This window comes from Podarcis cretensis (assembly GCF_951804945.1).
Source record: "Podarcis cretensis genome assembly, chromosome: 9".
In the NCBI taxonomy this organism is placed as follows: domain Eukaryota; kingdom Metazoa; phylum Chordata; class Lepidosauria; order Squamata; family Lacertidae; genus Podarcis; species Podarcis cretensis.
The window spans coordinates 41,522,415-41,548,383 of NC_137178.1; the positions used below are offsets into that span (position 1 = coordinate 41,522,415).

At 43.5% G+C, this 25,969-nt stretch overlaps 2 protein-coding genes across 6 annotated transcripts in view; both read left to right on the forward strand.

Annotated features, from left to right (window-relative positions):
* Positions 1–6,156, forward strand: part of TMEM131L (transmembrane 131 like) — a 72,456-nt gene extending 66,300 nt beyond the window's left edge. For 3 of the 5 annotated variants that reach the window (XM_079990408.1, XM_079990405.1, XM_079990409.1), the window contains 8 exons: positions 229–383; positions 1,096–1,281; positions 2,134–2,212; positions 2,670–2,755; positions 3,316–3,436; positions 3,564–3,655; positions 4,471–4,613; positions 5,737–6,156. In XM_079990408.1, the coding sequence (XP_079846534.1) occupies positions 229–383; positions 1,096–1,281; positions 2,134–2,212; positions 2,670–2,755; positions 3,316–3,436; positions 3,564–3,655; positions 4,471–4,613; positions 5,737–6,015 (1,141 nt within the window). In that variant the 3' untranslated portion in view covers positions 6,016–6,156. The remainder of the gene's footprint in view (positions 1–228; positions 384–1,095; positions 1,282–2,133; positions 2,213–2,669; positions 2,756–3,315; positions 3,437–3,563; positions 3,656–4,470; positions 4,614–5,736) is intronic. The other 2 variants (XM_079990407.1, XM_079990406.1) reach the window with 2 other exon arrangements.
* Positions 6,157–15,934: 9,778 nt separating this feature from the next.
* On the forward strand, positions 15,935–21,589 carry TLR2 (toll like receptor 2). The gene is made up of 2 exons (XM_079990437.1): positions 15,935–16,071; positions 19,121–21,589. Exon 2 carries the CDS (start codon positions 19,127–19,129, stop codon positions 21,458–21,460), a length of 2,334 nt encoding a protein of 777 aa, XP_079846563.1. The 5' UTR covers positions 15,935–16,071; positions 19,121–19,126; the 3' UTR covers positions 21,461–21,589.
* The last annotated feature ends 4,380 nt before the right edge of the window (positions 21,590–25,969 follow it).

A 25,969-nucleotide genomic window follows, 5' to 3' on the forward strand; every position in this document is an offset into this window, starting at 1 on the left:
TACAATGTTCATCATCCCTAACCATTGGCTACAACTGACTGAGGCTGATTGGAGTTGTCACCAAAAACATCTGGGTGGCACCAAGTTGCAAAAGGCTGCTCTAAACTATATGTGAGAACCCGTGTCAGGACTGTTCTGTTTTAGTAGCATGCAAACAGATTGTTCACATAGTTAACTAATTAACAGATGTAACACATGTAACACCCCTTTTGTTGTTGTTGCTTGTAGGGTTCCTGAACAGACTGAGTTGAAGCATGTATGTAGTGGTTTTGAAAGACCTGAACTTAGAACTAATGTTAATATAAGAAACTGGTGTGGTCAGAGCAATGGAGAAACTTGTAAAGGAGAAGAGAGAGGTGGCTTACCCACACAAAGAGAAGCAGGTATGTAATCAAAAGTGACTCAAAAGCAAATGCTACGCATAACTAGTTTTAGTAGTTTGCTTTTGATTCCGCTCCTATTTTTCTATTGCACTTTGTCTTTAAGATAGAGCAGTGCTACATTGTGATGAATCTTCTGGTTCTTTATCTCCTTTTGTGTATGAACATTCTCAGCTAAGGAGAAAGAATTGGGGAGTTCAAGCCAGCGATAAATAGACTTGACAACCTTCAGTTCCTAATGTGGGCGGGGTGGGGGGGAGCTTAAAGATGCCTGAATGCAAGTTCCAGCCTCATTGTTAAGTAGGAAGGTTTGGGTTCCTAAGGATATTTGGGTGAATGTGCTTAGAAGCCTCTTCACGATTGGGAATGTGGATAAGGCAGGAACACAGGAAGATCTTGGCATAGGAAGGTCTGAAGCTGAGCCACCACAAATGGGGAAAAGTGTTCCTCTTGACATTATGTCGTATTAGTATGTATCTGTGAAGGCTTCTGAAGCTCAGGCATAGAAAACATTTATAAATGGGTCCCCTCATATTCTATCCACTTACCCACTTGGAATATATGCTAAATCTGTTCAGTAGTTTACCTAGTTAACAAAATATAGAATGGATAAGAATGTTCAGTGTCTGGTCAATTGCATATATTTGCCAGCGAGCTGGAATAAGTTCGCGAGTCATAAACTTCTGTTTTGTTACGAATTTTCCAAATTGCCTAGAAGGTTTCTATCAGTGGCCAAAGAAGAAGTGCCTGGAAAGGTTTTGCTCGGATTCAAGCTCAGACTGCGGAAGTTCCTCAGGGAGTGTTCGTGCCAGTCGAGGCAGCTGGGGGAGCTGGAGCAGCACTAGCAGTTCCGATGGCGACAAGAAGCCAATTATTCCTAGCAGGCACTTCCTTCCTTCTAGTAAGTGCTGTAAGAGTGTGTGCATTCTGCATTTCTTGAGGCATTAGAGTCTGAAAATTGCAAAAGAAGAAGAAGAAGCTGCTGCTGCAATAACTCAATTATTACACAATATTTTCAGCAGAGTGTCTTTTAAAGCCTTAACTGGGCAACATTAAATTCATTTAGAAAAAATATTTATATGCTGCCATATCACAGAAATGTATCAAAGTGGTATATTTAATTCTCCATCTCCCTTAAAACCATTGTAGAATTATTGAATATGGGATTAAGTGACTATAAATACATAGATTATATATTCAAATACACACAGCCAAAGAGAGAAAAGTCACATCACCTTACAAATTGCTTCTACCATGGTTCATGCTGCAGAAACCTAAAACTGCATTCAGCATTGGCAGTTAGTATGGGGTTCGTAAGGCAAATAAAGCAGACCAGCATAAATCTACAGCTTTTTTGCAGCCCTGTTTATTATCAACACAAATCTCTTCCTCCAATAATCTGCTTGGCATCAACGTTGTCCTCATTTCAGCACCAGGCAAATACTTTTTCTGGGCATTTGGGCCATGATGGGATATTTTTTACCATGCTTACATTTTACTTACATTTATGCATTTTTCCTTTTTTGTTGTTGTTATATATCAGTTCAGGACTTTTTGTTGTGAAACTAAAACAAAACTCTATACACCACCACCCCCAAAAGAAAGAAGAAAATGCTTGATAAATATTTTGTTCATAGCTTCTGACCTGTTACATGTTTGTACTTGATTATCTATGCAGTCCTAGTATGTAGAAAAGTGTATTGTATTATTTTACCAAAATGTCGTGTTCAGCTTTATTCTGTCATTTGCATAGGGGAAAGTATTTCATGCAGCGATTTTCCAGCTGAAACACCCATCTCTTTAAACCCATCTCACAACATCTGCAACACCAGGTAAATACTTTTAATAATCACATTCAAATGTGATTAGCAAATGAACTGGGGGGGGATACTACTAAATTAAATTTGTAATGCTCAGTAGTGTTTTTGCATTATATCTTATTTTATGCAAAACAGATGTGCTCTAATATATTTTATTTCTAATAGCTGGTAACGCTTCAATTGCTGCCTTTATGTTGCTAATGGTAATAAATGACTAGCCCACCACTACCATAAAATGATGTGTGCAGCACACACAGACCTCTATACATATATTTATTTTTGTATGAACCTGTTTAGTGTGTGTCTTTCTGTGTGTAGATAAATTGGGTTTGTTAACTGAGATGCATACAGATTTCCCACCCGCTCCATGCCTGCAGGAAATCTGTTTGACATACATAGCTTCCTTGTATTAGGACAAGGATAGTTGATTTTTCTAAATATAAAATAACTTGTTTGCACTTGTTTTCAGCAGAGATGTGAATGGTGTCTCTCAGTATCCAGAAAACCTATGCCCCAACTTCCCTGACATAAGTGTAGATCCAGACAAAAATAAAGGTTAGTTAAGCCAAATGAAACTAGATAATGGGACAACTTCATTGGGTACAAACCCTCGTTTACTAGATGGTATGTAAATATTGCATTGTACACAATATAAATAAAACCAAAACTAAGGCACAAAATGTTTTAAATACACAGAGGTGCACAAAAATGCTAAGTATTATTAGAATATTCCAATTTGTTGTGTTCCTTGGACCTCGAAATGTGGTTATTAAAAAGCATAGTTAGTTTGAACTAAGCCAGTTTAAGTAATTATGCTTTGAAGTTGGCTTGTTCTGAAACTTAACCATAGTTAATGTGAAAACCACACTTGTATCAGACTGTACAACATGACAAGCCATACTTAACCAAAGGATTTTGATTCCTTCCTCCTGGCTATATGGGAGGAAGTAAAGGGAGAGGGGAAGAGAAAGTGCAAGGCTCACTGCATTTCACTCTTGCTTGTGCAGATTGTGCAAATGCAGCTGGAAAAGGCAGAATTGAATTGCTTGGTGGTGCTAATACTTGACAGTTTGTTAATTTAGAGGTAATGATTTCAATTTTACTTGTCCTCCTAGGTCTTTATCCAGCGGGGGACCTGTGGCCGCCTCAACCTGTGTGCCTGCCAAATAGCGTGAACTACAACCTTGAGAACAACATCCCATGTATGATCCAGGAAAACCCTTCATTACACAATGGGCAAGTTTCTTTCCCTCACCCCTCCTGTTACACATTTTACTAAAACAATGGTATCATTTTGTAAACTGCTAATACATGGGTATTTTGTTTCTGTTCCTGAAATGCTAAGTTTTGCTTTGTCTTTTAGTAGCTTCATTGATTGGAATGCCTCCTGTGATGGTCAGTTTACCAGCGTGTACTGCCCAGTGGAAGTGAATGAATACAATGCTTTTCCAGAAGGTAAATCTACCAAACCATGAGTGGTTTAGAAACAGGCACTTGTCCTTTCCCATCAGGTGCTCAGGGTTCTGGTGAACAGCACCCAGATATCAAAGGACAGCTTCCCTGTCTTATCTTAGCTCTTGTGAACACCTTGCCATCTCCCCACTGCCCCATATGACTCCCAGCTCATTGCACTGACTTGTGTAACTATAGTGCTCAAGTTCACCTTGGACATCTGTTGGGAGATGATGTTTGTGGTCCAGTAAGGGAAAGGTAAAGGGACCCCTGACCATTAGGTCCAGTCGTGACCAACTCTGGGGTTGCGGCACTCATCTCACTTTATTGGCCGAGGGAGCTGGCGTACAGCTTCCGGGCCATGTGGCCAGCATGACTAAGCCGCTTCTGGCGAACCAGAACAGCGCACAGAAACGCTGTTTACCTTCCTGCCAGAGTGGTACCTATTTATCGACTTGCACTTTGACGTGCTTTCAAACTGCTAGGTTGGCAGGCGCAGGGACTGAGCAACGGGAGCTCACCCATTGTGGGGATTTGAACCTCCGGCCTTCTGATTAGCAAGTCCTAGGCTCTGTGGTTTAACCCACAGCGCCACCCGCGTCCCTTTTGTGGTCCAATAGGCCTATCTATATTCTTCCTTAGCACAGCCTGTATCTTCCTCTTCCCACACCCTACCTCCCAGTGATCTACGAACACACACACACACACAGCAGGCTAATAGGATCCAACTGCTGCAATAATTAAGAAAAATGTAGAACCACCCTACAGTATTAAGTTAATTGTTGGTTGACAAATCTGCCCTTTCTCCCAAACTATAGAAAATATGAACTATCATAATGGCTTCCCATGCACTGCGGAAGTTCAGAGTACAGCCTTCATTGATCACAGCTGCCAATCTACTTGGAGCACCCCACCTAATATCCCTCCAACTTGGGAGCCAAGCAATTATGTCAATTCAACAGTGAGTATAACGGGTGTTATATTACTATGATATAGTAACATAGTAGCCATCTAGTTATAGGTGACTGTCCCTTACATCCTCTTGTTGATCGTTTCAACTTGCTAGGCACATAAGTATGGGATTCTTTTAAATAAAAAAGCGAGGTGGGGTGGGGGAAAGGGGACCTGATGAAATGGCAGAGGAAACAGAAGTATAGTCAGGAAATTGCCAGCATGAATTTTTTTGTTTTGTTTTGGAATATACTTTTGTTCCTGTTGTAGGCCGATCAGTTTTTCCAGAGTTTATGCTGGATCTGAATACTGAAGGAAGGCCAAAAAAGCAACACTGAATTGTTGCTCATTTATTTCCGGAGTGGCACAGAGCATTCTGTTCTTCAGATTTTTTTGTTTAGGTAGTGCTCTCGTTTAGAAGTTTTTTAAAACTCTGATAAAGCGAATGGTGCTGGTGAGACGATTCAGAGCAGATCTTGAAAGTTCTCCAGTTTTGACAGGAGCAGGACACCTGTGCTCAGACTTGTTCCTGGCCCTGCTGCTTCCCTTGCACTGCTTATGATAACTTGGCTCCATCAGTAATCACCTTAAGAGGATGTGTTTTTCCACTGACTGAAGGAGTGAAGGGATGGGTGAGAAAACAGGCAATATCACACTGTTGTCTTGCTTTCTAAGACCCACCATTCCTGTGTCTGGCCTTACTGTTGTTTGTCCACACAAACGACACATTTTAAGCCATTTAAGTAAGTGCCATGCAGGAAACAATTTTAAGAGTGCATATTGTTAAATATTTGCTCTTAAGCAAATTAAATAAGTTTTGCAGGGGTGTTGAATCTCTTTATCTCCCGAGCTGCTTTTCCAAACATTATCTGTTGAGTTCTTTGTTTCTAAATGTGTCTGTTTTATGGCACACCCAGTTCATGAAAACTTTTCTCTTCAACGAAGCTTTTGGATGATTAACATTCTATGGCCTTTTAAATGTGTCTCTAGGAAAGGTGTTAATGGTTTGCTTTGCTTTTGCTTTAATGCATTTTGTGAGCCACCCTGTGATTTTGGGTGAAGGGCAGTATACAAATTTAATATAGTGGTAATGATGACGATGTTTTGTGTTGCCTGTTTTTTCTCTCTTCCAGTCCTACCTCTCAAGCACCAGGAGTTTGTCACCCATGTCTGGACTCTTTGGTTCCATTTGGGCCCCTCAGAGTGACATCTATGAAAGCTGTTGCCCAGTCAGTGCCACCGCTCAGCATTCAGCCCAGGTGGAAAACCAGGCAGTTCTTTGCAAGCAGGAATGCTACCCGAGATTTAACCCATTCCGTGCCTATATGAACTTGGACATATGGACATCAGCAGCCAACCGGAATGCAAATTTCCCTCTTTCTAGGGAGTCGGGTTACTGTGGAAACATGTGAAAAGGAATTTTATTTTTAAAATGTGAAATAAAAGATACTTTCAGTTTTGATTACTAGAATAAGCTGGTTGTTGAACTAGACTTCAATGTTGGTGGATATTTTGGCACTTTTGTATGGAAAATAAAACTTTTTTTTACTGAGGTTTCTGGATTTTCCGCTTTCTTTTTATTGTTGTTTATTATACTTACTAATTGCACTTTTTGTGAAAGTAACTCAGAGCAACTTACGACAATAACAACATATTAATTAAAACAATCATAAAACAAAACAGATAAATCTATGAAAATAATATTTTAAGAAATGGAACAACAACAGCTACCCCCCAAAAAAACCAACCACTGATAACTCTCAAATAATAAAGCCAAGCTAAATAAAAGAGCAACCTGGCAGCCTAGAATCATAGAAATTGGAGTTGGAAGAGACACCAAGGGTCACCGAGTTCTCTTTCCCCAAGGAGCAGGACTAGGATCTAACAGAATTAAGTTACAAGAAGGCAAATTTGAGTTAAATCTTAATATATGCTTGTCAGAACAGTTTGACAATGGAAAAATGTGGGTTCTCCCTGCTGGAAGACTTTAGACCGAGTACGAACAGTTGCCTTTTGGCAGATGCTCCAAATTTTCCTGCATTAAGATGGACTACATGGCCCTGCAAAGTCCCCGAAGAGCTCCATAATTCCATGATGAGAAGATTGCCCTAGTATATGTTGTTTTCTTTTTCCTTAAATTCACTCTCCATTTTCCTGTTGTTGGTTTAAAAGTTGTGCTAAGTGAATGTTTAATCAGCGCAAGGATTTCTGCTTGGGCAACAGTCATCCTCTCATTCCCCTGTGTACCCCCATAATCTAGGGATTTCCTCAACCCTCTGGAGCAGATTTGGGGAGGGTGCAGAGTACCTGTGGGAAGAGGAAAGGGGGGAAAGCCCCATTGTACAAGCAGACGTCCTTGCACAGATGCGCAACATTAATTGAATAGCCATCCAAGTCCTTTGAGGAAAGGTAAAAGGAGCTGGAAATACTTAGTATTTTGATAAGAAATTACATGATAGCAGAGTAGAATACAGATCAACCAAATGACAAGAAAGGGAATTTCAGCTAAACATTGCAGAAGAACTTCCCGACTGTATAAGTGACCCTATTCAAAGGAATCACTGTCCAGGTTTGTTTGTTTTCAACCACTAGATCAGGAACTGTCATACATTTTGTAATTAATTGTGCAGTGTTTACTAGCAGGAAGTAGCAAATTTGCTAAGGGTTTTGAGAGCTCTGCATTCTTTCTGTTTATAGGAACTCTTTCTGAAAGCAGTATGTCGAGAAACTAGTTTTGCAACCACCGTTAGTCATATTACTCTGTTGTTATTATAGAACTGTCTTGGCATTATCATCCTAAATCGAAGTCTTCAAATATCTGAATGGCGGTCACACAGAAGATGGTGCATACTTGTTCCATCGCTCCAGAAGTGCAAGTCCAGAACTGATGGGAGAAGACACTTCCTAATGGTAAGAGTTGTTGAACAACAGAACAGTCTCCCTTGGAGGTGGACTCTTCTTCACTGGAGATATTTTAAGCAAAGGCTGGGCACTCGGGTGTCAAGAGATGCTATAGCTGCATCTTGTGTAGATCCTACATGGAACAGAGAGTTGGACTAGATGACTTCTTAGACCTCTTCCTTTCCAATTTGAAATACTATGATAGAATGCCAGAAACCCAGACTGGTAACAACAGAAAAAGAGAGCAAGTTGCTCAGCAGCAAAAAGCAGGCTTTGCCTGCCGAGGGCCCAAAATTTAGTCCATTTCCTGGCACCTTCAGTTGGAATGATGATCTCAGCAGCCCTACAAAAGGCTGCCTGAATTAAAACCATACCCAGCCTTTCCCATTTTCTACTTCAAACATCCAAGCAGCAGACACGATGGTTGTGTCTGTAGTTCTAAAAGAGAACACAACTTCTTGAGTGACTGTGCTTATTTTAAGAATCTGGAAGTTGAATGTTTCCTGTTACCCATTTCAATAATATTAAGTCCCTTATGGCATATAGTTTTGCTTCCTTGAATAATTCTCTTACCTGAAAAGAATAGATGAAATACATAGAAAAGCCAAACAATAAAGTTTCAAATTCATAACAGAGAATGTGTGTGCATTACAGTAGTACCTCGGGTTACATACGCTTCAGGTTAAATACGCTTCAGGTTACAGACTCCGCTAACCCAGAAATATTACCTCAAGTTAAGAATTTTGCTTCAGGATGAGAACAGAAATCGTGCTCCGGTGGCACAGCGGCAGCAGGAGGCCCCATTAGCTAAAGTGGTGTTTCAGGTTAAGAACAGTTTCAGGTTAAGAACAGACCTCCAGAACAAATTAACCCAAATTAACCCAAGGTACCACTGTATATGGAATTAGGTCCTTTAATGTAATGCTTCATTGTTGTTTAAAATGTGTAGCTCAAGAAGGGCTACTTTTTATGTCTGAATCTGTTATTAGCAAAACAAAATAAAAAAATTCCTTCCAGTAGCACCTTAAAGACCAACTAAGTTAGTTCTTGGTATGAGCTTTCGTGTGCATGCACACTTCTTCAGATACACACCAGAATGTGTATCTGAATGTGTATCTGAAGAATGTGTATCTGAAGAAGTGTGCATGCACACGAAAGCTCATACCAAGAACTAACTTAGTTGGTCTTTAAGGTGCTACTGGAAGGAATTTTTTTATTTTGTTTTGACTATGGCAGACCAACACGGCTACCTATCTGTAACTGTTATTAGCAAAACAGTGTTTCCAAAACTAAGTACTTTATTATTAACTTTCATTAACAAGATCTGTATACTTCTTAGTTATAACAAAATATGGTTGAGTAGGCACATATGGGGTAAAGCAATCATGCAAGTCTAGTAGTCCCAAGTAATGGAAATTAGAGGAAGCTGCTCACTAGTGTCCTAGTTTTAGGTAAATAGTACTGATGGTCCAGTTGTATATTTGAAATGGGAGTTTTCCCTTTTTGCTTTAAAATCTGTTATAACTACACTTCTATCCCAGATTTTCCTGAATATTGTATTTCTGCTCCTTTTTATTTTAAGTGATAACTTTTTTATATAACAAAGGTAATTCTAGATATTTGAGATTATATGGAACCACAAACTGGTTCTGTTTTGTCATTGAAATTTGTAGCTGAAGCAGAAGTGGCTTCTTAACACCTCCACACTTGCCTCTGTGGAAACAGGAAGCCTGCTGTCATTTCCCAAAACACAGATTGCAATCCCTTCCCAAACCCCACACTTTAGCTTTCTTTTTCTAGAAACAATGTCGTTATGCAGGAACTAAAGTTTGCAAGTGACGCTAATGGGAGCTTGAATACATTTATTTACAGAATGTTCCATATTTACAGGCCTGGTTCTGCATCTGTCCTCCTTGCCTGAACTGCATTTGGGAACTGCATTGAGGAAAAAGTGTTGCGTACCTATACCTCACCTCTTATATATCCAAATGATCGCTGGGCTCTACAGGGAAGGTCAATTCCACACGATGTAAGAATTGGGTCTTTAGTGTCGTGGCACTAAACCTCTGCCTTCACAGAGGTTCCTCACTCCTCTTCTAGACCTTCTATAAAGCAAAACAAAAACCCACAAACACAGACTTTCTATAGTTAATGTATTCTTTCCATATAGTTGACCACTCTTAGTAACTCTCAATGAATCAGATGGTTTTAAAGCTCCTTAAGACGTGTCTAGCAAGGAAGTAAAAGAGCAATTTTTAAAAGTGATCATCAAGGCAGATGGGATGGGTATGCTTCAGTAGATTTCAAAGTTTCTGTTCCTCTATATTGGCCAGTCTAATGTTGGTTGTCATGCATAGTGACTCAGAGCTGCGGAAGAGAATGCACATCGGTTTGCACCAAGTGATGCAGCTAGTCTGTTCAATAAGGTGGAGATAAGCTTAGGTGTAACAATGGACTTTGCAGCAAAACTTCCTTTTTCTCTCCTGTCCTCTCCAGCCTTCCATACATCCTGGAGCAGATTAAGGGTGCGGGGAGGGATAGGAAACTGAAGTTCTGTTCCACCATATTGAACATATGACACATTGGCTATAACCTATAGACACACAAAAATGGTAAGCAAAGCTCTTTAGCTATGAATATTATCTCCCCCACCTTTTTACTTCTGAAATATGGCCTATTGTAAGTGATAGGTTAAGGAAAACCATTTGTTCTGAGTTAACAGAGGCTCCTTCTAAGTTGCTCATATACAGAAAAGAGCTGGAGTGGTACAATGCTTAGTGTCCAACTTGCACCAAGGAGACCTGCTCCAGACCCAATCAGCCATGAAGCTCACTGGGCGACGCTGGGCACAGACATAGTCTCACAGCCTAACCTTTACCCCACATGTGAGCATGGAAAGGGGATGCTCCATTTCACTTTGAGCTCCTTGAGGAGGAATGGGTTAAAATGGTGAAATAGTGTGCCACACCATGTTTCTCTCAACTGTATTTACAAAGGAGGGGAAAGGTTATTAGATTCAGTCATCATTCATGCCCAGAACAAACATACAGGACATTAATTGATTACAGAAGTACTTCTGTTTACAGTCCTAGAAAGAAGAATCTCAATTATGAGCAAAAGTATATTGGTGGGGGGGGGGGATTGCTAGTGCCAGTTACCTGGAAACTGGTCTCTCTGACAAGTTTTGCAGTCTCCACAGAATCAAAATGTGCAAAATAATCTGTTCTTGCATGGTTACTTTTACTGTATTTTACACATGTGGAAACTTGTTAAGATTATAAAACAGCAAGTTGGCATAAAAAATGTGAAAACCCAAAACTGCACTCTGGCTCCCACCAGATCATGAGAATGAACGAAACTGGTGACATCTCTTCATTGTCATTCTACATTCCACAGCAATAATTCATTTAATAGTTTGTTGTTGCAATCTCTGTGCTTTATAGAGGTAACATAAGCTAGCCTATTTTAAGAAGAAATTCCCACAGCTGAATGAATACATGTCTGTTTTGTGCACTTCAGAGGAAGTAACAGCAAAGCATGTGTCAATAAAAAATACTTTCAGCTGTTTGCTCTATCCTAAAGACCCCCTAAAAGGGACGCATGTGGTCTAAACCACAGAGCCTAGGGCTTGCCGATCAGAAGGTCGGCGATTCGAATCCCCACGACAGGGTGAGTTCCCGTTGCTCAGTCCCTGCTCCTGTCCACCTAGCAGTTCGAAAGCACGTCTAAGTGCAAGTAGATAAATAGGTACCGCTCCGGCGGGAAGGTAAACGGTATTTCTGTGCGCTGCTCTGGTTCGCCAGAAGCGGTTTAGTCATGCTGGCCACACGACCCAGAAGCTGTCTGCGGACAAACGCTGGCTCCCTCAGCCTATAGAGTGAGATGAGCACCACAACCCCAGAGTCTGTGACTAGACTAAACTGTCAGGGGGACCTTTACCTTTACCTAAAGACCCCCTTGCTTAATTTGTGGCATATCAATTATTTTCCCTGCCAGCTAGTGTGTACTCCTAAATTTGAGGGAAGTATTCCAGGAGACAATATCTCTTGCTTAGGAGAGTGAAACCTGTAGCCTTTCAAATATTTGTGGACTCCCCATCAGCCCCAACCAGTATGATCAATGGTCAGGAATGGTGAGAACTGGGAGCCCAATGCCATCAATCTTCTATCCATGGCTCTGCCCATTGCTGTTTACTTACCTGTTTTAGACAAAAGTCTATTTTGAAATGATGACGGTTTTTATTTTACATACACAGTATCTCACAGAAGTGGTTTTCCAAACGAGGTTTACATAGAATTTAACAAGTGTTTTCTTTAGCAAACATTAAAGAGGATACACACAGTGCCGGATTTACCGTACATATAAGCTAAACAAGCTATAGCTTAGGGCCCCACTCTCTTGGGGGCCCCCAAAAAAATTAAAGAAAAAAACCTGGATGTACATTTCCAAAATATAAGATAAAAAACAAATAAGATAAAACCTGCATACAGCAACAGTGTTTTGTGTTGTCTTGGCTCCTATTTGTTATGTGGAAATGACTTTAGATACCTATTAGGTCCATAAATTACCATATAGCATATATTCAACACGAAAAACAGTGACAATTTGTTGTTGACAAAGGACAGCTGGACATATAAAGGGCCCCATTACCTTCAGTAGCTTGCGCCTCATCAAACCTAAATCCAGCCCTGGATACATATAAATACAATTACAACTATTTCACTAGCACTTATAAAATCCTGGGACTTTCCTTGAGAGCTGAAACGGTGTGGGTGGATGAAGGAGATCGTAAGACTTTTAGGCCAATCTAAACACTAGACCCTTCACAAGCACAGTTGTTTCACACTGGCAATCCACTTGGAAATTCTACTTGGAAATTCCAAGGAAGAATTTGGCAGAGAAAAACAAAAACTTAGTAAAGGCATTTAGCAGCTGAGCAGCTTACTGCCTGATGAATAACCATATACTAGCTAGAAGAAAAATACAATTCCTTCCATGGAATGGAGAGGGAAATGGGTGGGCTGATGGGCTCTGGGTGTGTCTGAGAACAAGAGTAAATTGGGATCTGCATTTGCATATTCAGAAATGGCGCAAATTGCTTCAGAACTGAAGAATGGCCTTTAACAAGACTAGTTTTGAACATGCTGGGTTTGGGTTTGAGATGTGCTAACAAAACACAAAAAAAGCTTTAGATGTAATCCTGTTTGTGAACTAGCCGTAGCCTGCAGGCTTCCCGTGCGTGCTCTGGCGGACTGAGTAGACAAGACGAATGGTGGTTTCAACAGTCAAGAAGGCGGTTTCTGCAAATGCTGTAGGGGGAGGTGGGGTGGGCTGCGGTGCTGATGGGACTCATCAACCTGGGAAGGTAGCCCATCTAGGAGAAAGAAAATTCTGATCCATGCAGGCTCCACTGCATGCCTATCAATATCAATAAAGATAAATACAGTAGATCTATATAGTTTTAATTCTATCAGTGTCTGATTAAAAAAACTTTTTAGATGTTCTTATTTTATATCTAAGCTGCCTTGTGTCCCTTTCAGGGGGAAAAGTGGGATATAAATAAATACTATAATAACAATAACCTGAAGGGAACGTCTCCACCCCCATCATTCAGGCTGGACACTAAGGTCCAGCTCCGAGGGCCTTCTGGCGGTTTCCTCACTGTGAGAGTGAAGTTACAGAGAACTAGGCAGGGGGACTTCTTCGTGGTGGCACCCTCCCATCAGTTGTCATAGATAAATAACTATACAACTTTAAAAAGATATCTGAAGGTAGCCCTGTATCAGGAGGTTTTTTAATGTTTGATGTTTTATTATGATGGGCAGTCTGGTGCTGGTGCTAGTGTTATTTCTGCTGCTTATTGTCTTCCAATGAGAGCAGTTGCTTCTGCTACCACTTTTGCTTGCCCTTCCCTTTTGGGGACTTGTGGTTGAAAGCTTAGTGTGATCTCTGCTTGACAGGTATCGAGCTGCAAGAGGTGCACTGTCCAGCCAATACCCCTTGCATCATACAGTGCGGGGAAAAGAAGCCCTTGGCAGAAGATCAGGGCTTGCATGGGACCGATAATCTGCTGATGAGACGGATATATTTAACTTAGCCCCTGATGACATTAACAGGAAACCAGACATGAACATGATGGAAGAGCCTGAATAACACCGTCCATGAGGAAGTAAAACAAAGGGTTTTTTAAAAGCTGTTGCATAATTTCTGAATCAGAGGTTGCCAGATTTTTTGTAGGCACCTTTCAGTTTTGAGAATATGCCACAGGCAGCAGTCACAAAATGGCTCCCATATCTGAAAGAACAGAAAGGGAAACGGGACCAGAAAATGGTGTGGTCATGCACCCCATCAGTGTGGAAAACGCACACCTGCATCACTTGCTTTGCACCTTCACTCTTGTTCAGAACAGATGGTGTACACGTGTCCTGGCATTCAGAAAAGGTGAATGCCTCTTCTCCTTAAAGATGTGAACATGTTTGAGAGGTGTTCAGTCTAGAAGAGGCTGAGACAGTACAAACAGGTACTGAGCATGAAGTGAAATCTCTCATACACGGTGGATTTCTAGGGAAGAAGTAGTGGGGGCCTACTGTTGCTTGTGGGTTCCACACTGCTGACCCCTCTGATCTAAAGGGCATGCTGCTGATCTCTTGTGGCCTCATTTACTAGGATTCCTGTGTTGTTCTACTGAACCTGTTGTATAGGTTTGCTGACACTACAAAATTCTTTAGATGACTTCAGTATTGCAGGAGAACATACGAAGTGGCTTGCTTCTCTGTGCACTGTCTTTGCTGAAAATAACATAAAAACAACAGCTAGCAGAGGGACACCTGTAGGTGAGAACTATTAAACACAATTTGCTCCTGTTGTACGGATTTAAGAGAAGGGGACTTTTAGGCTCTTAAAAAGAACTCCCTGGTCAACCAGCTCCAGGCAACGGACGATGTGCCTGTTCCAATGGTAAAAGCTTTCCTTGAATTGGCTGGAAATGTCCAATATTTGCTTCCAACTAAAGACTGGAGGACTGGATGTTCTCCTTTGCTGAACATGTCAAGTGCAGTTGAAGTAAACAGCCAGTGACTGTGGTCTCCTAGGGGCTGCCATATGCCCCAATGGGAAGCCCACACACAGGACCCGAGTGCAAGAGCACTCTCCCCACCTGTGATTCCCAGTAACTGGTGGAGGAGGAACCTAGTAATCATGGTTAAAAGTCACTGATGAGATCAACTTAAAATGTTCACCATTTTTTTAAAAAGGTGTAAAAATTCACTGGAGAAGTAGGCAAAGATTCATCATCTCTTGAGCAGCTCTCCACCTTCCAGGCTTGCTGTCCAGGACTGGTCCAAGACATTTTGCTGCCCGAGGCAATGGACAAGATGACACCTCTCCCTATTCTACGTACCAAACCAGGAAAAGGAACAGAACTCCGTCCTCAAAGCAGGATGCTTTGTTTTTTATCATCGCTTGACCTGTAACTTCCTGCTGAATTCCTGTTAACTTTTCATACCACAAATGTTGTGTCGCTGTTTATGTTCTGCTTTGGTTGTGCTATAGCACAAGTGTTCCCTTGTAGATAGCGATAATGCAGCAACATTGGGGAAATTTGCAGAACTGATCAAGCTGATTGATATGCCAATGGCCACTAATGCATTATTGTTGTGTCAATAACATATAAAAAATATATATCCCCACCCCACCAAGAACTCTGCTCCAGTCTGGAGGGATCCTAACTCTTTTTAATGTGCTGGGTGGCGGAGGGATGCACGAGAAGGGCTCCACTTTAGGCAACAAAGTGTTTGGGGCAGCACTTCCTCCATCAAGACCTAGAAACCCATAACCACACCGTGCCTGTAAAGCACCCAGCTCTCCCCCAAAGGATCCTGGGAATTGTAGTTCAGCCTCCCCAGAGCATTCTTAACAAAGTACGCTTGAGATTCCGGCATTGCAGGGGGTTGGACTGGAACAGTCCTTGAGCTCCTTCCAGCGCTACGATTCTACATTTCCCAGGATTCTTTGGGTAAGCCAGAGGCTTTAAATGTATGGTGCTGCTGCTGTGACCTAGGGCTGCCTTCAATAAAAGTTAATTTAATACAGTGCGTTCACGTGAGAGCAGCCTTTATCCCCCTTCGTCGCCCCACACGCTCAGAAACCTCATCAAGCTTCCCTTCTGCACTATTTGCTCCCGGTGCTGCCACTCTCTGTGCTGCGGGAGTAACGGGCTTACTGCCCCGGGGTAAGAAGCCCGCCACAAGCGACTCCGGAGGCGAGCGGCCAGCGCGGTGGCCTCCGGCTAACTCGGCAGCGGGGCAAGGCCGGAGGGTCTGTGCCGAGTCTCCCCGCCACCCCACGCCGGCGAATGGCCGCCTGCCCGCCCGCCGCGCTCCTCCCCTTCTGGCTCCGTCCCTCGGAGGCTCGCCAGGCACCTCCCCTCCGGGAAATCCAGTCGCGGAGAGGCGGCGGAGGGAGCCGGGAGCGCGGCGGCGAGGTACTTTCAACTCTTGCAGAAGGACGCTGATTTTGCGCACCTGAGGAGCCCCAACCCCTTGGAAGAGACTCTGCATGCGCTGCCGGTGGGTATTGCATTTTTCTAGTGTTTTCATGTGTTTTCTTCTTGCTGCGGCTCGACTCTTTCGAAGCAAGCCCACACCCTCCTGCTCACAAGTCCGTCCCGCTGACTTCCATGGCATTTACTCCTACGTAAAAAGTATAGGATTGCAGCTTAAGCCGATGGTTGCGCTGCTGCGGACAGGGCAGTTCTTTCCATGTTTACGCTGGAAAAAAAGTTTGTTTGGAGTTTGTTTCTGAGGAAAGTTTGGAGTTTGTTTCTGAGGAAACGTGCTGCGCTGCTTAATTTTTGTTTTTCCACTTTCCTTCCCTCTGTAATGGGGATGCAAAAGCAGCTGCATTATCTTTGACATGCATTGCATGGCGATGCTCATTTGAAAGCCCTTTCCCGCTCTCTCTCCCACTTTAATCACACGTTTACAAATAGGTCTGAAAGTGAAACGATCCACAGGTATTTGTGTGTGAAAAAATGGTCATAAGGACTTCCTAAGCAGTGGCGTAGCGTGGGTTGTCAGCACCCGGGGCAAGGCAAGTAATTTGCGCTCCCTAACCCGTGGATTTGCGCCCCCTAACCCTAACCCCCAGATGTTGCGCCCGGTGCGGCCAGCCCCCCCTGCACCCCCCACGCTACGCCACTGTTCCTAAGTTTTAGACATAGCTTGACATGCATGAAGTAAGCACCAGTGGGATCTTGCCACTGGCTTTCCTCCAATGCACCTTCTCGTGTGCAATCCACTGCCATTGCTCATTTGGCCTGCAGTTGCCCACACCAGGCATGGACGTGCCGTGTAGCTTCAAAGGATGTTCCTGCCCCCCACCCCCTGCCCCCCAACAGCCCCACTGTGGAAGCACCATTTGGATTGAACTATTCAGGTAGCAGATTTCCTTCTGGTTTACCACTTAACAAGCCTGTGTGTAGCAATCTGTTACAAAAAGGAATAGTAACTAGTGTAGTTTAGTTTTGCTCCACAGCTTTAGTTCTGGGCAGAGTCATTATGCCTTGAACCCTTAGCGGGACACTTGCAATAGTATGGCTCAAAAGCATGGTTCTTGCATGGCTTTTGAAGTTCAAGAGAAGACTTGACATGGCCACTCAAGTGTGTTTCTTGCTCAGTACACTATTCTGCCTTGCTATTTAGAAGATGCCTGCACAGCCCATCCTCCTGGTGTTTATGTATTGGAGATTAGAAAACAGGTGTTTAAGATTTCTTTCACACACCTAACCCTTGTCAGCACAGAAAATCCATAGGACTTATTTCCCTCCCCTTCGTTGGTCATGGATGCATGTTCATTGATATGTTTTCTGCCGCAAGGATTATGAAGGAGCATAAGTTTAATTTTCCAGCGCTGGTACTGCGTCTGTGGTTTTATTTTCTGTTTTATTCTACACCTGATAGAATTCTAAATAGGGGCACCAGTCCTAGTGAACCTCACTGATGAAATAAACCCAGTGGCTGTGAAATGTCACTGGCAACTGATGGACAGCTATGGCACAGCCCCTTACAGTTAGTGGCATATCAGTCACACTACATCCTTTCACGATGTACACTGGTTGCGAGTAAACTATATGCAGTGGTGACAAATGATCATGTGGAAAGCAGGGCTAGGGCACAACATGCAGAAGGAGGGGTTGCTGGCACACACACACACCCCATCTGCCCACTGTCTTCTCCTTCCACAGAGTCCCAGCTTCAGCTGGCATCCCCAGTTCAAAGGATTGGGTAGCAGGTGATGAGGAAAGCTGCCTGGCAGCCACTGCTGGTAAGAGGAGACCAGCCTTTTCCAACTGGTTGCCATCCAGCTGTGTTTTGGACTAGAAGCCCCATCAGCCCCAGCCAGCATGCTTTCTCTCCTACTTTATTACATGTGTGTATGTGGACTACAGGGATGTGGGTGGCACTGTGGGTTAAACCAGAGAGCCTAGGACTTGCTGATCAGAAGGTTGGCGGTTCAAATCCCCGCAACGGGGTGAGCTCCCTTTGTTCGGTCCCTGCTCCTGCCAACCTAGCAGTTTGAAAGCATGTCAAAGTGCAAGTAGATAAATAGGTACGCTCCAGCGGGAAGGTAATCGGTGTTTCCGTGTGCTGTTCTGGTTCGCCAGAAGTGGCTTAGTCATGCTGGTCACATGACCCGGAAGCTGTACACTGGCTCCCTCGGCCAATAAAGCGAGATGAGCGCCGCAACCCCAGAGTCGGTCACGACTGGACCTAATGGTCAGGAGTCCCTTTACCTTTACCTATGTGGACTACAACTCTGATCACCTCCAGCCAGCCTGCTGTCTGGGACTGATGGGAATTGAAATCCAAAACAACTGGAAGGTTGGCACAGATGGACAAATAGTGTGGCCTGGTGTGAGGAGGTTATTCTTTTGTCAGATGCACTCCTTTCTGCTTTGTTCACCAAGGTTGGCACCACCTTGCATATAAACTGCTGTAGGTGATCTCCTCATTTCTCAGTCATCCCTAGGATGCATTGTGTCTTCTTAAGTGTGTCAGACAGAACCCATCCTGTGTTGCATGGCAAGCCCCACCCATTTCTTAGATAATGAAACACAGGGACACCAATATTTTGGGTTAATGGGATAAATAAGGCCACAGCTTTATTGGTTACAGATGTGAGCAGTATTAGCTTAAGCCAGGGATCAGCAACCTTTTTCAGCCATGGGCCAGTACACCGTCCCTCAGACCATGTAGTGGGCCGGACTTTGGCTGCTTCAAAACGGCTCAGAAATTACTGCTGTTTGGTTTGGTCTTCAAGAGCCCACCCCCACCCCCCAAAAAAGGTCATGGGATGTAAATCAGATTAACCAAAGGCCTGGTTAAAAAGGAATGTTTTTGCTTGGCGCCTGTATATAAGGTGTCTGTATATTAGTGGCTGAAACCAGAGGCAACCACCTGATTGGTCCTCTTGTCAAGCCTCTTATAGCAGTTTGTATAAAAAGTTGTTAAAATACTGACTGTGTGATTAAATGATTTTAATAGTGAATTAAAAACAAATTCACACAATTCTGTTTCTTTCTTCCTTTTTCACCCCTCCACCACCACCACCATTTAGACAGTCATGTTTGAGCAAGTCTGCCGCCTGTGGTTCATCTCTGCTGTTGGAGCTGTGAGTCTCTCTGCCCAGCATATCAGCCCATTTTGCGATGCCACTCACTTCTGCAACTATTCTTCAATGGCTTTACGTGCAGTTCCTTCTGGGCTAGAAGATGATATTGTGAAGCTGGATTTGACCTCCAACGGTATAGAGCACATCAGGGAAGAGGACCTGAAGTTTGCCATCAATCTGAAAACTCTTTTGCTCCAATCTAACCAAATTCGGACAATTGATGAGAAGGCCTTCTGCTCCCTTGTAAAGCTGGAATACTTGGATTTATCAAAGAACAAACTGTCTCACTTGTCTCCTTCTTGGTTCAGGCCCCTTTCTTCCCTACAGAAGTTGAACCTAATAGGTAACTGCTACCAGGTTCTTGGGGAAGCTCCACTGTTTTCTGAATTGCCAAAACTGAGATACCTGTACTTTGGAAATGACAACTTCTCTGCTTTACAGACACCTGACTTGGAAGGAATTTCAACTCTTGAAGAACTGGAAATTGAAGGACACAACCTCAAACAATATGTAGCAGGAACTCTGAAATCAGTTAAGTTGATAAATCACATTATGTTGAATATTCCCCCCAATGCCACTTTAGCTGCAATTATATATGATGTTACAGATTCTGTGGTATGTCTTGAACTGAGAAATATACAAATCCTTGATATGCCGCCCATTCCCTATTCTGATCCAGTGCTTCTTACAGCTGTGCAGAAAGTTATCCTTAGAAATGTTGAACTTTCGGATATGTCTGTCATTCAGATTGCACCCATATTTGCCCATATGAAACAAATGCAAGAGATAGAGATAGTAGATTGCAAGTTTGAAGGTACTGGGCAGTTTTATGGTCTTCAAGATGCTCCAACTTCCCTGAAAGTGATAACAGTCACAAATTTGACAATTACCAAGTTTTATTCCTTTTCAGATCTTTCTTCTCTGAAACCTCTTGTAACGAACTTTACCAGACTTACACTTGAAAATGCATTTGTTTATCTAGTGCCCTGTGATCTTGCAAGGCACTTCTATTCCCTCCTGTATCTTGATTTCAGTGGGAATTTGTTGCTAGATCCGTATTTGAAAAAATCATTGTGTGTGGATGCCTGGCCTAGATTACAAACTTTAAATGTCAGTCGGAATTCTTTGAAGCAGATTTCAGTAGTAGCAGAAAGCGTAGCTCTTAGACGGCATCTTATTAACTTGGATATAAGTCAAAATAACTTTGAAGCAATGCCAGCCTCGTGTGTTTGGCCCAGAAGTCTGAAATTTTTAAATATATCTGGCTGTAAATTAAACATGCTCACAAACTGCATTCCTCGAAGTCTCGAAGTACTGGATGTTAGCCATAATAACCTCAAAGACTTCAGACTGAGCCTGCCTGACCTGCAGGAGCTTTACATCAAAGACAACAGACTGACAACCCTACCGGATGCTGCCTCAATTCCTAGTGCTAGAATCATAAATATTAGACGAAACCAAATATTCGACTTCAATGAGCAGCAACTTGTCAAATTTGCAAAAATCGAGAAACTGGATGCGCGTTACAACAGTTTCCGCTGCTCGTGTGAATTTGTCTCCTTCACACAGTCGCAACAAGGACCATCTAATGTCTTTGTTGCGTGGCCAGAAAACTACATCTGTGACTCTCCGGAGCATGTAAGAGGGAAGAGAGTGGGAGCTGTTCAGTTTCGGCTCTCTGACTGCCACCTGACTTTGATGGTGTCCTTAATCTGCATCCTGATGCTGTTGGTCGTTGTGGTGGCGGCTGTTCTTTGCCACAAGCTTCATGCCATCTGGTATATGCAAATGACCTGGGCGTGGCTTCAAGCGAAACGCAAGCCCCAGAGAAACCACAAGAAAGAAACCTGCTATGATGCCTTTGTTTCCTACAGCGAGCAGGACTCTGAATGGGTGGAAGACGTCATGGTGCAGGAGCTGGAGCAAGCTAATCCCCCATTTAAACTCTGCCTCCATAAAAGGGATTTTACGCCTGGCAAATGGATTGTGGACAACATTATCGACTCCATTGAGAAGAGTTCTAAAACTCTGTTCGTGCTGTCGGAGCACTTTGTACAAAGCGAGTGGTGCAAGTACGAACTCGATTTCTCTCACTTCCGGCTTTTTGATGAGAACAACGATGCAGCAATTCTGATCCTTCTGGAGCCCATTCCAGAGAAGACCATCCCAAAAAGGTTTTGTAAGCTCAGGAAACTAATGAATACAAAAACCTACCTTGAATGGCCGAGGGATGAAGTTCAACAGCAACTATTTTGGTTTAATTTGAAAATGGCAATAAAATCCTAGCAGAGACTGTAGGGTACAAAGGGATGGGAGAATCTGTGGTTTCCTGTTTCTCTCAGCTCATTTTACCAGCCTTAAGTTTTCCACATTTTTACATCAGTTTGCACTTTACCAAAAAAAAAAGAAGAAAAAGTCCTTATGAGAATTCAGCTAATTTTTCCTTCATATGCACATTTCTGAAAAACCGTTTTGTGCGTTGTACAGTGGTACCTCAGGAGGTCCTTAACTTAACTTAACCTGAAGCTGTTCTTAACCTGAAGCACCACTTTAGCTAATGGGGCCTCCTGCTGCCGCCGGGCCGCCAGAGCACGATTTCTCTTCTCATCCTGAAGCAAAGTTCTTAACCTGAAGCACTATTTCTGAGTTAGCAGAGTCTGTAACCTGAAGCATATGTAACCCAAGGTACCACTGTATATGCATTTTTATGTGCCCATGACCTCGGCACATGCATTATTTGCAATACTTGGTTGAAAACCTGCACTGCGAAATTCAGAGAGTTTTGAAGGGTGGCTGCATTTCTGTACAGTTTCAGAAAGTGCAAATTATATGAGCTTGCCTTTAAATGTGAACTGGATCAAATTTCTTCCTCGTCCCTGATGTATGTGATCCTTTCAGTCTGAGCTGTGTGCTCCACTCTTATGTGAAGCATGTAATAGGGTAGGCAGTTGATAGTTGGGATGAGCAGATAAAAAAAAGAGGATAACACTCTTGCACCTTTAATAGTCTGCCTGTAAGATGGAATTGTCTCTTCTTCATAACTACTAAAGGTGCAGGAGTCCTAGTCCCTTAATTTTTTAAAGCTGGCTGCCTTACTGGCAGTCCAGACCCAGCCTAATCCTCAGGATTCCGGCACCTGACCCCCAAGACGACAGCTGAATCCTAAGGCATACACCCCTTATGCAACTTTGCCTCCACACTGCTTCCAAAAAATTTAGCAAAGTGTAATGCCTCTTCATGGGATGCGGGTGGTGTGTGGGTTAAACCACAGCACCACTTGCCAATCAGAAGGTTGGCGGTTCAAATCCCCGTGACGGGGTGAGCTCCCATTGCTCGGTCCCTGCTCCTGCCAACCTAGCAGTTTGAAAGCACGTCAAAGTGCAAGTCGATATATAGGTACTGCTCTGGTGGGAAGGTAAACGGTGTTTCCGTGCGCTGCTCTGGTTCTCCAGAAGCAGCTTGGTCATGCTGGCCACATGACCCGGAAGCTGTACGCCAGCTCCCTTGGCCAATAAAGCGAGATAAGCGCCGCAACCCCAGAGTCGTCCACGACTGGACCTAATGGTCAGGGGTCCCTTTACCTTTAATGCCTCTCCAGGTTGGACAGCATCAGTTGCTCCTTCGGAGCGTTCCCTTTCATGCCTCAGCTGCTCATATTTGCATGTAAGGCAGGACACCAGCCAATGGGAGCAAGCTGCACAAGCTCCTAAAGCAGGCATAGGCAAACTCTGCCCACCAGATGTTTTGGGACTACAACTCCCATCATCCCTGACCACTGGTCCTGTTAGCTTGGGATGATGGGAGTTGTAGTCCCAAAACATCTGAAGGGACAAGTTTGCCTATGCCTTTCCTAAGGCAAGGACAGTGAACCTGCGACCCACCAGGTGGTGGTGGTTTATAGCTCTCACCACCCTTGCCTGAAGATGCATAGCGAAGAGGGACTGTCCCACTCTGTGCTCTCAGTGCTTTGAGCTGTGCAAGAGCACATTTGTACAGGTTGTTATTTATACACTGGAAGGACAGGAAGCACTTGCTGCGTGGTCAGAATGCTCTTTCAAGCTTGCTGTATGCTGCTTCACACATTGACTGATGCCATTATAGTTTCCTGTGTACCTGGTGTCTTTGCTGGCCAAGTCCTGCATTTTGTAACGTCGTAATAAAACATTCTTATCAAACGCATTGTGGCTATATGGTCATGAATCATTCAACTTCACAGATACCCACAGAAGCTGATTCACAACCCAGTTAAATGAAAGTCCTTGGATTGATGCTAATTTAGCTCCACTGAAGAGTGACGGGTGAGGCTTATGACTTGTTTATTGATGAAGGCTGCAATCCTTTGCACACTTTTTTTTTCTTTTTATGTCTCCATGTAGTCTTGGGGGAGCCTGAGACCTATTTATGTTGGTGGAAGTTGTGCATATAGCATATGTGGCCATTGTGATTTTTACTATGAATCCTTTCGATCATGCTCCTTGTAGGAAAGAAAGTGGGAGAGATCCAGCCAAAGTTTATAATTATTCCGATTCATAAGAACATAACAGCTTGCTGGATCAGGCCAAAGATATATCTAGTCCCTCTTGTACTTTCAACAGCCAACCAGATGCCTATAGGAAGTTGGTCAGGAGGACTCAAACCCAAGAGCCCTCTCTCCTCCTGTGGTTTCTAGCAACTGTTGTTCAGAAGCACACAGCATCAAACCATGGAGGAAGAGTGTTGCAGCCATAATGAATGCTCACTCCTCCAATTGTGGGCGCCCTTTGTGGGACTGTGCGCAACACCCCTGAGCCACGTGGGACTTATCAGCTGGTTGTGCTGTCCCGCCTCCCTGATGAATCAGTCGTTGGGGGTTCCCGCCAAATCCCGGTTCAAATAATCCAATCAGCGGCATTGGTGGAGGTGGGGCCAGCCGAGCGGACCAGTGAGTGAGCAGGCTTCACTCAGGTCCGCTGGAGGGGGTGGAGCCAATGGCAAAGCATGGCTTGCAGTCATTATCTCCACGAATGAATGAATCTTTTTAAAGTCATCCAAGTTGGTGGCCATCACTGCCTCCTTCATTTCAAGGGGAGACATTTAAGAGATGCTAAGTTTATGAAGGCCCTCCCTTCTGAGGTCCAATTGGTGTCGCCTCTTCTAGTTTTCTGGTGCCAGCTAAAAATGCATTCATTTGCCCAGGTCATTGGTTGATTTGTTCATTAGCAGAGATAGGGAAGGCTGTGCTTCTGGATCGATGTAACTTGAGGGTGTGTATGTGTGTGATGTAACCTTTTATTGGTTTGTTTAATATGCTTGATTACGGTTCTTAAATTGTACGATGCACTGGGGTTATTTTGTGATAATTTAATATATTTTAAAATGATTGTTAATTTAAGGAAGAGCAGGGGCTAGATATCCTTTAAAATAAATAAAAACACAACATATCTCTCCCTTTGAACTCTATGAGGCTTATAAATGGTGAACCTTGGATTGTACATAATGCTGGCAACATAAGCCCCAGGGTTCCATCTGGCTTTTGGTATCATTCATAGGTACAGTGGTACCTCGGGTTACAGATGCTTCAAGTTACAGACGCTTCAGGTTACAGACTCTGCTAACCCAAAAATAGTACCTCAGGTTAAGAACTTTGCTTCAAGATGAGAACAGAAATAGTGTGGCGGCAGCAAGAGGCCCAATTAGCTAAAGTGGTACCTCAGGTTAAGAACAGTTTCAGGTTAAGAACGGACCTCCAGAACGAATTAAGTTCTTAACCCAAGGTAGCACTGTACAGTGGACCTGCAACTTACTCCCACTTCACATATGTGATCGCAACCTTATGCAGGTGGGAGGGAATAAATAAATAAATGAGGAGCAGGGGGAACCTGTTGTTTCCCTCTCTCCATTTATCTCCCCGCCCCCCTGCCCATGCACCCAGCAGGTTCTCCTTGCTTACCAAGCTCTGGGAAGGAGATGTGAGGGCTTTGGCATGCTCCAAGAACTCCTTTCGCCTTTTCTGGAAGCATCCCAGAGGCTGGCAAGGAAAGCGCTGTCTTGCTTGCTGGGCTCTGGGAAGGTGGCAGGAGGACTCTGCTAGTTCACCTTTGCACAAGGACCCCAGAACCAGACCCTTGCGTAAGTAGCGGACCAACTGTATATGTCAATAGTTTTATGTTTCGTATGTAAAGTCTAAACTGCTTCAGAAGGCATCACTAGCAAGGGTAAGGTAAAGGACCCTTGGACAGTTAAGTCCAGTCAAAGGCGACTATGGGGTTGTGGCGCTCATCTTGCTTTCAGGCTAAAGGAGCCGGCATTAGTCCACAGACAGCTTTCCGGGTCATGTGGCCAGCATGACTAAACTGCTTCTGGAGCAATGGAACACCATGACAGAAGCCAGAGTGCATGGAAACACCGTTTACCTTCCTGCTGCAGCAGCACCTATTTATCTACTTGCACTGGTGTGCTTTCGAACTGCTAGGTTGGCAGGAGCAGGGACTGAGCAACAGGAGCTAACCCCATCGCACACAGGGATTTGAACCGCCAGCCTTCTGATCGGCAAGCCCAAATGACTTAGTGGTTTAGACCACAGCACCACCCGCATCCCTAGTGAGGGTACATAAAGGCAGAGAGTGGAGGCTGTGCAGCAAGATCTTTTAAGGCATTGGCTCTGGTGGGAGGGTGGAAGGGAAACTATATGGGCCAGCTAATCATAAGATAAATAATTTCAAAGCAGAATTGCATTTCCAACATGCCATTGCCTATTACAAGCCATTAAATGTCACTCATTTTGAAAAAGAGTGATGTGTCAGTTTTGGTCATGGT

Excerpts from the sequence above, each read along its gene's own strand:
- TLR2 (XM_079990437.1), top strand. The coding sequence starts at position 19,127 with ATGTTTGAGCAAGTCTGCCGCCTGTGGTTCATCTCTGCTGTTGGAGCT.